The 15,162-nt window shown below is 45.7% G+C and overlaps 1 protein-coding gene across 6 annotated transcripts in view; it reads left to right on the plus strand.

The window, feature by feature from the left end:
• The window catches only part of MATN2 (matrilin 2), a 142,376-nt gene that overhangs the window by 68,172 nt on the left and 59,042 nt on the right, over nucleotides 1-15,162 (plus strand). For all 6 annotated transcript variants that reach the window (XM_058275761.2, XM_058275762.2, XM_058275763.2 and 3 more), the window contains exon 5: nucleotides 11,568-11,690. In XM_058275761.2, the coding sequence (XP_058131744.1) occupies nucleotides 11,568-11,690 (123 nt within the window). The remainder of the gene's footprint in view (nucleotides 1-11,567; nucleotides 11,691-15,162) is intronic.

Genomic DNA, 15,162 nt, shown 5'->3' on the forward strand with positions numbered 1-15,162 from the left:
CGCGGTTCAGACCCCAGGCCTCCCTGACCCGTGTGCAGCTGGCCCATGTGCAGTGCTGATGCACGCAAGGAGTGCCCTGCCACGCAGGGGTGTCCCCCGCGTAGGGGAGCCCCATGTGCAAGGAGTGCACCCCATAAGGAGAGCCGCCCAGCGCGAAAGAAAGTGCAGCCTGCCCAGGAATGGCGCCGCACACACGGAGAGCTGACATAGCAAAATGATGCAACAAAAAGAAACACAGATTCCTGTGGCACTGACAACAACAGAAGTGGACAAAGAAGAAGACGCAGCAAATAGACACAGAGAACAGACAACTGGGGTGGGGCGGGGTGGGAGGGGTGTGAAATAAATAAAAATCTTAAAAAAAAAAAAAACTTAATGGGTAAAAGATTTAACAGGCACTAAACCAAAGAAGCACATAAAAAACAACAACAACACAACACTCATTATTAGTTATTAGGGAAATTCAAATTAAAACTACAAATGAGATACCATTCTTTAACTCACTAGAACGACTAAAATTAAAAAGACATCATACCAGTTATTGGTGAGGTTGGGAAGTGTAACCTTCATACACTGCCGGAGGGAATGTAAAATGAAACAACCACTGTGGAAAACAGTTTAGCAATTTCTTACAAAGTTAAAATTACCCTGCCATTCTACTCCTAGATGTTTACCTAAGACAAATGAAACTAAATGTCCATACAAAGATTTGTTCACAGATGTTCACAGCATCTTTGTTATAATAGCCCCAAACTGCAAAAAACCCAAATGTCCTATAACAGGTAAATAGATAACAGATTGGAATACCACCCTGCAATGAAAAGAGTGAACTGTTGGCGCATGCAACAAGCTGGATAATCTCAAAATAACTATGATGAGTGAAAGAAAACAGACATAAAGGAGCACAGGCTATATGATCTCCCGTTTATATAAAATTTTAAGAAAATGGCAACTAATCAATAGTGACAGATTAGTGGTTGCCTGGGGCCAAGGGAAAGGGAGGAATAAGAAGAGGGGCGTGAGGAAACTTTGAGAGGTGATGGATTTGCTCATTATCTTAATTGTGGTGATGCTATGTTGATGTGTCAGACTTACCAATTTGTACACTTTAAATATGTACAGTTTATTGTATGTAAATTATAACTCAATAAAGTGTGTGTGTGTGTGTGTAGACGAACAAGGTTTCAGAGGGTAGGTGGTGCTGAGAGTAAATGATACAAGAGATCAGAGAAAGAGTTATGGAACCACCAGGCAAGGCTTTGCAGGGGAGGTGCAGTGGATAGAGCATCCGCCTACCACATGGGAGGTCCGCGGTTCAAACTCTGGGCCTCCTTGACCCGTGTGGAGCTGGCCCATGCACAGTGCTGATGCATGCAAGGAGTGCCCTGCCACGCAGGGGTGTCCCCCGTGGAGTGGGGGCCCCCACGCACAAGGAGTGCGCTCCGTAAGGAGAGCCGCCCGGTGTGAAAGAAAGCGCGCCCTGCCCAGGAATGGTGCCGCACACACAGAGAGCTGACACAAGATGACGCAACAAAAAGAAACACAGATTCCTGGTGCCGCCGATAAGGATAGAAGCAGTCACAGAAGAACACACAGGGAATGGACACAGAGAGCAGACAAGTGGTGGGGAGAGAAAGAAATAAATCTTAAAAAAAAAAAAAAAGAGCAATGTAGGGGCTCGTTGTCCAGCCTGCCTGCCTGGAATAGTTTGTTTGGGACATAAGTGGGGGCTGAGGGAAAAAGAGTGTATACTGGGACAAATTGTGGAGCAATTTGATTCTCAAGCTGAGATCCATTATGTCCTTTGGTGAGCAGTTGGGGGGAGCTGAGCACAGGGCGTCAAGTGCAAAACTATTGGCAATAACGTAGGCACTGGATTAGAAGAAAGGAGAGAGTGGGGGCAGGGATACCATTTGTTCATTGGTTCAATACTTACTGAATCCCCTCTCTGCCAGGCACTCCTCTAGGTGGTGGGAGCAAATAAGCGTTTCTCTTGGGTGCTTGAGAGCTGAGAAACATTCAGATCTTGGCTTCCCTCCCAGGCGGAGCAGCGTTTACACTTCTCATTGGTAGAGTCAACTCAGTGCATGTTTCTTATGCCCACAGAACTAATTAAGAGACCACAGCAATAATCCCAGCCCAAAGGGGAGAGAGTGACATCAGGTGGGAGAAGTGGAGGAGAGGGGAGTGGGCTAGTACGATGACATGGACGGGGATCTTCAGAGGGGAAACACGGTTTTGAAGGAAAACTGACGAGTCCAGAAGGAAACCACACAAGTGGTTGGGTGAGGTAGGAGATGGAGGATTAGAGTTCAAGGGAAGGGTCTGGGCTGGACGGGCTGGGTGGTGGAATTTACCCTGCAAATGGATGAACTCTTGGAGGAGGAATGCAAAGGTCAGGGTCTGAAGTTTGGGGCAGCGTGCAGTCAGCGTGGAGCGAGGGCGGAATGGCGAGCAAGCCGCACACACCCCCAAAGCAGCTGCCTTGAGCTTCACAGTAAACAGCAGCGAGCCCAGTCTGCTGCTAAGCCTGCCGCGAGCAGACGCCAAGAGCGCCTGCTGAGAGCCATCACACTCATCACGGAGCTTCCTCCTTCACCCTGGCTGCTGAGCCCAGGTTAGAAATCATGACGTGCAGACGGCTCACCCTCTGGCCTTGCCAGGGTACAGAGTGTTTTTTTGTTGTTGCTGTTTCTTTTTTTAAGGAATTCGGGATGAGTTGAGCCCCATGGGAGAAATGTGGGAACTAAACACGAGTGGAGAAGGCCAGTTGTGAAGGAGTTACTACCCCTGAGGGGAAAACGAGCTTGAACCGTGTACCTTCTCCTCCACTTGCTGATTTTCACAAGCAGCTAGACAAGTGGTTTTCAAAGTGTGGTCCCTGGGCAGAAGCAGCAGCTTTGTCTGAAATATGTTAGAAATGTGAATTCTCAGGTCCCACCCCACACCTACCAATTGAGAAACTCCGAGAGCCCAAGCCTAGGAATGTGTGTCTCCAAAAGCCCTCCAGGTGGTTTGGATGTACACTCAAGTTTGAGAACTACTGGCTTAGACATTCCACATCAGCTCTCTCCCTGGGAGATTCCACACAGGATGGGGTTTATGTAAGAACAGAATGATGGAACAGCATTTGGAAATTGAAAGCAAACCACAAGGGCGGGGCATTATTCACATATATTTATTATTTTGATTAGCCTCATTCAATCAAATTTACTGATGTTTCAGGGCTTTGTTTTATGGATCCCCTTTCTTTCCTTTCCCTTACCCAAATAAAACCAAAGTCTTGGAAGATTGATAGAAAAAGAATCCAACTGCCAGGGGAAAGGATACAAGGCACAGCTGGGCTTGGCCTGAAAGGCCAGGTTTGTTTTTTCTCAGGGACATTAGGCTTTTTTGTTTCTTTCGGGATAGAAGCACAAGGCAGATGACTCACGTTTGAAAAGTCTTAAAGTCTGAAAGTCTTTAAATCTAAACTGCAGCTGTCAAAATAAGATTAGTGCTTTTAGACGATAAGTGAAGGGGGGTGGTCACCGAAATGCAGGCTTTGGTTTTGCTTGCCTTGGTGGAGACCTAAGTGGGGTGAGCGTTTAAGTGGTAGCAGACCCCATTGTTTCCCAGCTGAGTGACGGAGCCCTCATAGCACATCTCTCTTCTTTCTTGCTGTGAAAATTTCTGATTTCTGCATCTTGGGTTAAATAAGCAGAAGCTGTACGAAGCCAAGAGAGTCCTAGAGAGGTGTTCATTTTGCTTTACCTCTGAAGGAGCGATTCAGCTGTCATTGGTGTCGACAGTACAGTGTGGCTTGTCTAAAATTCCTAAAAGTCAGTAAAAACCCTTTGATCTAGAGCAGGATGATGTCAGCCTCAGCAGCCACGGTTTTGGTCCCATGTTCCCTTCGTCCAGTGTAACCAGAGGAAAGCATTCCAGTTCTCTGGGCTGAGTGAGACTCTGTGCCAAGGTTTTGAGGTCACAGTTGAAGGAAGCGATTTAAATCTAGGGTGCTCATGAGCCTCTGGGTAAACCCTACGGATGGATTTGAGTACTGTTTCGGAGCTCCTGGCTATCAAATCCTCACTTATTTGTTTCACCCGGAAGACTGAGCAGATGTAGTTAACATCCGTCCCTCGCATTCTCCAGGGTCTAAGGGAAGCAAGTGGCTATGCTGAAAACAGTCAACTTGTGTGCTAAAGGTTGCCCTCTGGCAAGGCATTGCCTGAGTTTGAGGAGACTTCCTGATATGAAATTCAAAATTCCTAACTTTGCTGTGTCACATCAATTCACAGGGTAGAACTCACAAACCAAAACTTGGCCAAAGAGAAACTGTTTGAAGAAATTTGAATCTAATATCTATGTTTTCATACCTTCCCCAAAAGTGAAACTATCTTTATTAGAATTGTGATGTCAGCAAAATTTGGTCAGGGCCACCTCTCCCGCATGCTTAAATAGACCTGCACCACCTACACCTTTCTTTTTCCCAGGGTCTGGGAAAGGAGAAAACTTACCGTGAAGTAGATGCTTTGCCCATCTGTTACTTCATTTAACCCTACACAGGAGATATTTTCTCCACTTAAAGATTTCATCTCCCACTGAAAATGGAATCTCATGGAAGTCCCTTCCTTGAAGTCAGGCAGGTCACCCAGGAAGGGCCAGGCCTGGCTCCAAAGCAAAGCTGATATTCTTTTCATTAGACCTGACTGCCTCACCCCCACCCTTTCTGAAGGTGCCGTTTATCTCCACCCTTCAGTTTGACACCCTTGATCCCTATTTTTTCACATCACTTCCTTAGGTCCTTTTCAGTGAGACTCCCTTCTGGCCAGGCTACTTAAAATGGGGGCCCCCCTCCCTCCACACCCCAATACCCTTACCTGCTTAATTTTGTCCCGCACCACTTACAAGAGCTAACGAAATGTATAGTTTTACTTATTTTGTTTACTGTCTGTCTCCTATCAGTGGTATGCTGGTAACTGTTTAGCAAACAGTTCTCTGGGAATAAAAAAAAAAACACAAAAAGCCCTGATTTGTAATGTTTGTCATTTTCCATGGTATAAGTACCGTGGCTTATTTCAGACTTCCAACTTTGTCTCCCTGGATGTGGAGTTGGGAAGAGATGTGTATAACCTGTTCTCACGAGTCAGGAGGTACGGCCTCAGCCCCCCACTGACCCCCCACTGGAAGATCAGCTCCATGAGGGCAGGGACTTAACTTTTTAAATCTGTTTTATTCTCTGTTGTTTTCCCACTTGAAAACTATGATGGATGAATGGATTAATTAGTTCAATCGTTTACAAATACGTATTTTTGATTGATCGCGCACCAGACACCATGTTAAATATTTGGGCTAGAGACCTGAACAACACAAGCACTGTGGCTACCCTTGTGTGATAGGAGAAATAGACTTTAAATAACCAATTGAAAATTAAGTATTAAATTATCATTGTAGTGAGACCTATAAAGGAAAACTATAACAGGTGACACAACTTCTAATGGGGAAGGGTCACATAAAAGTCATCTGAGAAAGTGGCCTTTAATTGAATCCTAAAGGATATATGAGTTAAGAAGGTAAAAAGGGGCAAGTGGATGTGGCTCAAGTGATAGAGCTTCTGCCTACCATATGGGAGGACCTGGGTTTGATGCCTGGGGCCTCCTGGTGAGAAAGAAGATAAAGCACACCCGCACGGCAAGCCAGTGCCCACGTGAGTGCCTGCGTGGTGAGCCAGTGCCTGTGTAAGTGAGTCATGCAGCAAGATGATGACGCATCAAAAGAGAGACAAGGGGAGAGTCAAGGTGAAGCGCAGCAGAGACCAGGAACTGAGGTCCGCAGGATTGAATCCTGGTGAATCTTGGAGGAGAAAAAATGAGAAGAGAAGACAAAAAGAGAAACAGATACAGAAGATCACACAGTGAATGGACAAAGACAGCAAAAACAGCAGGGTGGGGGGAGGGGATGGGGGAAATAAAGAAATAAATCTTTTTTAAAAAGGTAAAAAGGTCAGGAAGGGGCATGAGCATTCCAGGTAGAAGGAATGGCATGTGTAAATGTCCTGAGACATGAAGAAGCTTTAGTTTAGACAGTGGGGATGAGGAAAGTGTAGATAAAGAAGAGAAAGCAAGAGGGGGCATGAGAAGGGGTGGGAGAGATGATGCAGTAAATCACAAAGCCCCTTGATCATCACATTAGAGATTTTGGACTTCATCCTAGAGCCTTGGGAAGCCATTGAGGGTTTTATGCACAGGTGAGGCACGGGCAGAACATTCTGGCAGCAGAGAAAGACTAGTTAGGAGGCCACCACACGTGTCTAGTCGAGAGATGATGGTGACTCCATATTGGTGGGAAAACGATGAAGAGAAGTGGATCAATGGGACCTGAAGATTGAGCTCCTGAGGGAGGAGCACAATGAGCCTCAGGTTTCTGGTGTTATCCTTGACCCAAAGTAAAAACTAACTAATCTAGAAATTCATCTTTGCTAAAGGAAGAAGACTCAAGAATACTCTCCGAGTCCCTCCCAAGCTCTCCCATTTCTGCCCAGTAACAGTCATTCATTGAGACAGTGCCCCAGACTGGTCAGGAAGGTAGGCTGTCAAGTCCAACCAGCAGATGTCCACTCAGCACCAGCCTTGTGCATGCGTGGTATTATATAGGCCCCAGGAGAAGCACCAAACCTCAGAATCCGTCCTGTCCCTCAAGGAGCTTGCAGCCTAGGTCAGAGGAGTGAGGTAGGAGCACCTGACCCCTGTGTTTGTATACCACAGCCGTGTGTTCAGTCATTCTTTCAGCAGGTTCCTGTTGAGCACCTACCATATGCAGGCGCTGTGTTAGGTATCCAAGATTGAGCAGACAGCAAGGCAGACAGGCTCTTCGGCTGTCAGCATGGTTCTTCTGGTCTCCCCAGTTGGGGGCTGGCTCCCAAATGTGGTTGTTTTTCAAGCCCTCTTCTGGTATGGAGCCTCAGTTTACCCTTGCTGGGAATGAAGAGAGGCACAGAGGACTCACTGAATTTTGTTCCCATCTCACTCATCTTCCCAGGACCCCATTTCTGATGGAGGAGAGTGTTTTAGCACCCGAGGAACATCCTTGTGTTGGGAGACAGGTGTATGGGCCTTTGTCACTCTTCATCTTGGAGCACCAACTACATGCACTAGGACATTGTGCTTGGCTTCGGGAAATCAGAACTGAGTCAGACCAGTGATGGGTGGGACAGACAGACACGTGATCAGGTCCTTTTCGTACCGTGGGGTGACTCCTGGAGCAGAGCCATGTGGATAGGACTGTAGCAGCCTGGAGGGAGAGTCTCTAAGTAGAGCCAACATGGAGAAGGTTCCTGGAGGAGGTGACATTTCACTGAAATCTTGAGATTCACCAGGTAGAGAGGGGACAGAAGGCTGCTGTGGTAGGGTTGATGGGAACCCTGAATCCAACGCTTCTTCCATCCCCCAGGGCTTTATTACCCTCCAGGGAAATCCTCCCAGTCTGTGAGAAAAAGAAGTGCTGTTTTTCAAATGCCTAAGGAATCATCCAAAACCATCTGTATTTGTTTCAAATGGAAGTGGCTGCTGCCAGAAAAACAACAAAGTTGTTTTGTCAGAACCCAGTCTGTATTTATTCCTTTGTCATTGTTTAATTAAATTAATCCCTCTATGGTTTCCTTTGGGTCAGTGCAAAGCACTGGTGGCCATAAATCCCCGACATTCTAAAAACAACATGAAAGGACAATACACAGTAAGCCAACTGGCAAACTTGCTGCTTGTGGGAATGCAAGGACGATCCCTTGTGTCGTTACTGCTCTGCATCCTCCCGTACCTGCCGTGCAGCAAGGGCAGCAGTAACTCTGAGATTTGTCTAAAAGGGGAAACCAAGCCTCAGAGGCCCACAGTTAAAAAAGGTGGAGACTGATGCCTGGGTCTCGGCACCTCCCGCGCCAAGCACTGTCGTGAGGTTCGTGACTCCAGCCTGGCTGGCACTGGAATTGTCTGGGGCAGCTTTAACTGGCCCTGCAGCCCTGGGCCACCCGCCTCAGTCTGCTGTAATGGGGCGCGGGAGGACGGGCACCGCTGCTTCTCTGGACAGGGCTCTGCGTGCCTCCCTCTGCCTGCTCTGTGGGGAACAAGTCTTTTGGAAAATAAAGAGTATTGCTTCAAGGTCCTCAAGTCATTGCTTTGGAAATGGTACTCTCAGGTCGTTCTTTTGTAACATGTTGATTATTTTTTCATTTTTATAAAAGGCACATAAGCTCTTGTTTAAAAACTTGAGAGCATGCAATTGTAAATAGAGGATAAATATCGCCTACACTCCACCTCTCCGCCCTGCTGGGCACCGGGGTGGGCAGAGCAGCACCTGAAGGGGGGGTGGGTGGGAGTTGGGGTTCGGGGGGAGTTGAGAAGGGGGAAGGACCCAGGCAAAAAGCTCCTGCCTCCCACAGAGATGGGCTCAGCGCATCCCACGAGCTGGAGCCTCATTTCCCAGCCAGCAAGCCTCTGTCCTAGACACTCTCCCAACTCCCTTAGGGAGCTTAGACTCTGGTGAAGGAGTCAAAACAAAGTCACTTAGTAACTGCTTAAAGGCATATGTAATTAAAATTGTGATACATGCCCTGTGGGAAAAGTGCAGGGGTGTGCTGACAGCTGATGGAAGAGGCCAAAAGCTCTGAAGAACAATTGGAGAGGTGAAATTGCCCTTCAGGACCGTTCCCAAACAAGGCAATGATACTCGTTACACGTGGAAGTCCTCTGAGTTTCCCAGAACTGCAATAGTCAGGGATGCTGCCAGATTTATCCTTGTAAAGGTAAAAGCACAGGTCTCCCTTTTTAAGGTTTTTACCTTGAGTGGTCCCTGTTGCCTGCTGAATCACGTTCAAACTATTCGTCCTGGATTCAAGCCCTCTGCCTTCTGGTGTCGATTGTCTTTTCCAGCCTCTGCCCTGTGCTTCCCTTGGAATTCCCCGAGTGGAATCCTGCTACCACGCACGTCCTGCTTGCCTCCAACTCGGCACATTCCCTTCACCCCATGCCCTTTCTCTTCCTCCTACCTCCACCTCTTAGCTATGAGCCCTCCCTGAGCCCCCCTTGCCCGGCAGCTATCTGCCCCTCCCTGAACTCCCCAGTATTACCAGCATCTGTCTTACGCGTTTCTGCCATTTTCAACCTTGCATTTTAGTTATTTCTGTTGATCTGCTAGTCACTCGGCTTTCCATTCCTCAAATGGGGCCAGGTTTGTTCCACCTCAGGGCCTTTTCATTTGCTGTGCTTTCAGCCCAAAATACTCTTCCTAAACCTTCATGTTATTACCTTAGAATACAAGCCACATGGCAGCAGGGACCCTTTTGTGTGTTTTGTTCACTGTTGTATCACCAGTACCTGCAACAGTGCTCAGTGTTTATTGAATAAATGAATTAATAGAGCCTAGGATTCAGATTTTTCTTATATCTCTGGCCTAGGCATGTGACTAACTACAGGTTTTGTCATTCCTCACTTATTTGCTGTGGTTTTAGTATCAACTGCGGTTTTTTCCCTCTGATTATTGGTATTTTCCTTACATCTAAATCCACTGGAGGGAAGTAGTTGTGGCTCAATTGATAGAGCGTCCGTCTACTATATGGAGGGTTCAGGGTTCAAACCCCGGGCCTCCTGACCCGTGTGGTGAGCAGGCCTACGTGCAGTGGTACTGCACGCAAGGAGTGCCCCCGCGTAGGGGTGCCTCATGTGCAAGGAGTGCATCCTGCAAGGAGAGCCACCCCACGTGAAAAAGTGCAGCCTGCCCAGGAGTGGCACTGCACATATAGAGAGCTGACGCAGCAAGATGATGCAACAAAAAAAGCAACACAGTTTCCTGGTGCCACATGACAAGAATGCAAGTGAACACAGAAGAGCACACAGTGAATGGACACAGAGAGCAGACAACAGGGTGGCAGTGGGGAGAGGGGAGAGAAATAAATTAAATAAATCTTTAAATAAAATAAAATAAAATTTTTAATCATTAATTAAAATAAATAAATAAATAAATCCCCTGGAAATCTAACTTGGAAATTTCAATTGGAGTTCCCAACTGGAAACCCAAGATATGAGCATATTGGTATGAATTAAAGGATTTTTTGTCTAAAATTTTTTTTCATCTACTTTACTGATTTGGAATGAAAATACTTTGGCATTTTAAAACCAGAATCCTTACTCGTGGAATCTTAGACCTAAGCATTTTTAATGTTATTTTATAGATATTATTTTTAAAAATTATTTAATGCACTTAATAGAGATGAGGAATAAAATCAGCTTTTATCTTTTATCAATTTTATATTTTACATTTATTTAAAAGCCTAATGAACGTTTGTGAAACTCAGAGATCTAAGAGATTATAGTAAAGCCCAGCCAGTGACCTGAAGGATTAATGAAGCTTTCTAGTTAATTGAATTTTTGCCATAGCTTTAATAGCGATAGCTTTTAACAAAAAATTCTCTTAAATATATTCTATCCCTTTAGTGCTTTCTGATCTTCTCCAATGTTAATGGTAAAAATCTCCAGGAGAGCCAATTCTGTTTCACAGCATCCAAGCCATTCTCCTTGCTGGGAAATAGCATCATCATGTCAGCTTGTTTGTAGAAGGGACAGACTAAATCAGTAATGGATTGAAAATGCCTTTAACGTTTTTCATCCTCTGATATATTCTTAGAACCATTAAGGGAAATGTGTTCCTGTAAGTGCATCCTACATTGCAATTGAACAAAGAGCCAGGCCTCAGCACTTTGTGGACACCCAATAAAAATTTGACCAAAATAGGACTGATAATAGCTGTAGATCCATTTCTTTCTAGCAATCTTTCTCCGTTTTCCTCATATACTACTGGGATGAATAAATAGAGAGCAAACAGGATTTTCAAAACTCCTGCTGGTAGACAAATGGAATGAGGAAAAAGTATGTCCAAAGAGGTTGATGCAGACTTGAGAATTAGGGGCTGTTCTAACACTTGCCCTGTTTACAGCGGAGTAGCAGGTCCTATGTGTTTTTGATAGGAAACTTGAAAACATACAACTCTCCCCTCTGCAGAATGTCAAAGACAGTGTCAAATTATCTCAGTGTAGATCTGTGAGACTGATTATGAAGCACTTTGAGTTCCCATAGGTTAGGCATAGTACTTGATGCAAACAAATAAATGTACATGCCTGTTCATAATAACTCACAGTTCTCAAGACCATCAAAATATTTTCAGAGCCACTGACGATGGAAAATACAAACTGATGATAATTAAAAATTATTTAATGTATTTAATAGAGGTGTGTAATTCTAACTTTTAAAAATGTGTTTTTATCTGTGCATAGAAACTCACTTGGAAGGAAAACGCACCAAGACGTTAGCAGTGGTTGCCTCCGGGTGGAAGGATTTACAAGTGGTGGGATTCCTGGTGGATTTTCTTTCATATACTTTTCTATGCTGTCCATATTTTCTTCTATGATCATATACTAAGACTCATGGTGTTTTTAAAAGTTTATTTTGGCAAGTGCTATAGAGCGGCTGATTGCATCCCCTGTGCTGACGCCGCCAGCTCCTTCAGAGTTGGCTCTAACGGTGCGACCTCCGCCCCAGTCCAGGACCTGTGCGCGGTGGAGGACCACGCCTGCGAGCAGCTCTGCGTGAACGTGCCGGGCTCCTTCGTCTGCCAGTGCTACAGCGGCTACACCCTGGCCGAGGACGGGAAGAGGTGTGTGGGTGAGTATTCCCTCCGGCCTTGGCCTCCAGAGGAGCGACAAGTAGCAGTGCAAGGAGGGAGGGGGAGGCTCAGAATGTGACCCCTCCTGTAAAACTCCGCTCATCTGGGCTTCAGGTCCTTGACCTAGCTCTTCATCAGAATTTGAACTTCAAAGACTTCGCTTACGGCTGAGGTCAGCATGTTCCCCATTCTGGGTCCTCAGCCAAAAGCCTACTTATGATAGTCCGTATAGATATAATTGTCTGACACCACAGCTCTCGAACAGGGCTGGGCAGATTTTTGTCGATTGGGCGGGTGTGTCTGGGATGCTTCCACTTGGGCGGCTCCACGTGGTAGATTGGGGTGAGAGGTGGGAGTGGCACCCCCAGTGTGTGCTTGGCCCCTCCCAGTCTGTCTACAAAGCCCTGTCTACCAGCACCGCCTCATTCATCCTTAAACTGGTAAATAGTTCAGTAAACTGAGCTAAATACTTCTTAAGCAGAAAATTTGGAAGGAAGAGGAGTTGACTGACATCAGAACTGGAATCCAGATTTTCTGACTCTAAATCCTACATTTTTCTTTCATTTTGCATTGTTTTCAGGGGTCCAGTTATGTCTTGCTTCCCCAGGGAAAGAATATTTTTTGGACATAGAATTTATTTTCCAGGATGCCTGCTTCTTAGCTAAGGATGGGAAAGGAAAAATACAACAAAACAAAAAATATAAGTGGTGTCCTGCTATTGTAAGTTTAAGTGATGAGAGCATCATGGGTTTTTCTGTTTCTATGCAGTGATGGGGATGAAACCACACTCATCAGAAGTCCCAGATGGGAGTGGTCTCCTGGGCCTAAGGGGTTTGGTGTTTTCCTCCTTAATCTGCCGGTGGTATCTGTGATAGAGTGGCAGGGCACCACATCCCCTATTACTGGTAAAAAAAAAAAAGAAGCTAATATGTAACCACCAACTCTCATTATTTTTCTTCATTCATTTTTATTATACAAGTAATGTACTTTCATTGAGAAACGTGGATGAGAAAAGCCTATTAAGAATTTGTGTATTTTCTACAGATTTTTCCCCATTTAAATATTCACTTCAGAACATTTTGTTAATGTTTAACAAAAATAGGATCATACCGTGTACTTTGTTTTATAACCTGCCCTTTTTTTTTAAGATTTAATTATTTCTCCCCCCGCTCCCCATTGTCTGCTCTCTGTGTCCATTCGCTGTGTACTTTTCTATGTCTGCTTGTATTTTCATTAGGCAGCTCTGGGAAACGATCCTGGGACCTTCCAGAGTGGGAGAGAGGTGCTCAATTTCTTACGCCACCTCAGCTCCCTTGTCTGCTGCGTCCCTTATTGTCTCTCTTCTGTGTCTCTTTTTTTTGCATCATCTTGCTGCGCCAGCTCTCCGTGTTGGCTGACACTCCTGCATGGGGCAGCATTCCTGGGCAGGGAGGCACTCTGTGTGGGCCAAAGCTCCACGTGGGCCAGCTCGCCACGCGGGCCAACTTGCCTTCACCAGGAGGCCTGGGCATCAAACCCTGGGCCTCCTATATCGTAGATGGGAGCCCAATTGCTTGAGCCACATCCGCTTCCCTATAACCTGCCCTTATTTCTTACTAGTTGTTAAATATGTAGAAACCTTGGGTGCTGTAGGGTCAGAAGGAAATCACGTCATTGAGAGTCAGGCTGGAGGATGAGCTTCAGGAAGCAGGCAATTGTGCCTGGCTGATTACAGTGAGGAGTGGAATGGGGAGAGCCTGGAGCTTATATGGGTACACAGGGCAAGGTCGACAGGGGCCACGGCTGGGCCAGGAATCCTGCTTTGGCCATTGGAGGACTGGAAGGCAGTGAGAAACCCAGTTTTCTGGTGCTGCGAAATAATTGCCTAATTTTCCTATGCAGTAAAGAACCTTTGTGTTGCTAGCGTTTTCCTGTAACTCCTGGGGTTTGATGTTTATTGAGTGACACCACGAGCAGGTAGATGCTGTGGTTTGCAGGGAGCTGTTGTGTGCTGTGTGTATTGGAGATGGGCATATCTCTTGCTGCTATTTATAAGCATGTAAGAATAGCTGCTTGTCCTCAGAGGGAGGTCTGTATTAGTCAGGGTTCTCCAGGGAAAAAGAATGAACAGGTGATATCTGTAAATAGTACGAGGTTTTGTGAGTCTCTCACATGACTGTGGGGATGCACAAGTCCAGGGTCTGCAGGCAGGGTGCAAACCAGGGCTCTGATGAAAGTCCAGTGAAGATCCTTCATAAGTTTTCTAGAGACACTGGCTCTCCAAAGAGGAGCTGGGAAATTCTCTCTGAATGCTGAAATCACTTCCCCTTTTAAGGTATTCAACTGATTGGATAAAGTGGCACTCCTTGCTGATGGCAATCTCCCTGGTTGATATAGATGTAATCAGCTATCTATGCAGTGAACTCAGGTGATCAACGTACATAAATGTCCTTTTATTACAATTATTCTAGTGCTTGCTTGACCAAACAAGTGGGCACAATTACTTGGCCGAGGTGACACGTTAGCCTAACCATCACAAGGTCCTAAGCAGGAGTGTGGGAAAATCGGAGAGATTATGTACAACCTGGGCTTATGCATCGGATTATCATAATGTCCTGTTCCTCGCCACCATCACCATCACTGTCCTTTATGGAAATTAACTGAGCACCTGCCCTGTTAGAGGCTGGGAGTCAGAGATAATTGAGCAGGATGGTACACTTGTTGCCAAGTAACTTGGTTAGGGAGACTGAACAGGTTCTCAGAAGGTTAATTGCTTCTCCTTGGGGCTGTGCTGAATGCAAAGCAAATGATAGGGACAATAGAGGCTGCAGGTCAGACAAGCCGGATATCCCTAATGACTAGGGCAGATGATCTGGGTGTGAAAGGAAGGGTAGTAAATGGTCAGATGTCCAAGGCAAGGGAAGACGTTAAGGGCAGTGACATTGTGGGGGTGGCAGAGCTCTCCAGGCTTAAGGGCTGAGGCTGGGCTGGGAAGGGCAGGACTCAGTCCAGTAAGAAAGAAGATGGAGCAAGGAGAGCCTGCCACAGGAGAGCAGGAGAGCTGGTTACAATGTCAAGCATTCGTGGTTAAGTCCTTTCCCTCATGATTGGTCTTTAAATTACGAACTCAATTTTTCCTGATTTTTTTTAAAGGTCAGTAAGTATAGAATGTATAAAGTCAAATCATAAAGCCAAAACTGGAAAGTTGCTTCATCACAATGCTACTTCCTGGAGGTAATCAGTGCTAAAAGCTTGGCTTATCTCCTTGCCTTTGTTCTAAAATGATTTATGGTATTTGCTTGTCATTACTACCTGAGTTTAGCAAAATGCCTGGCATGTAATAAAGGCTCAATAAATGAATGTGGAACAAATGAATGGCACTTAGCTCTCTCTTTACCTTCCAATTCAACCTTACCTGATTAGGAAAGCAGTGTGATAAAAATACAAACCTCATTTATTCAGTGTTACTAGGTTGCAGGCACTGTTGGAAAT

Source organism: Dasypus novemcinctus, chromosome 14 (genome assembly GCF_030445035.2).
Source record: "Dasypus novemcinctus isolate mDasNov1 chromosome 14, mDasNov1.1.hap2, whole genome shotgun sequence".
Lineage (NCBI taxonomy): Eukaryota > Metazoa > Chordata > Mammalia > Cingulata > Dasypodidae > Dasypus > Dasypus novemcinctus.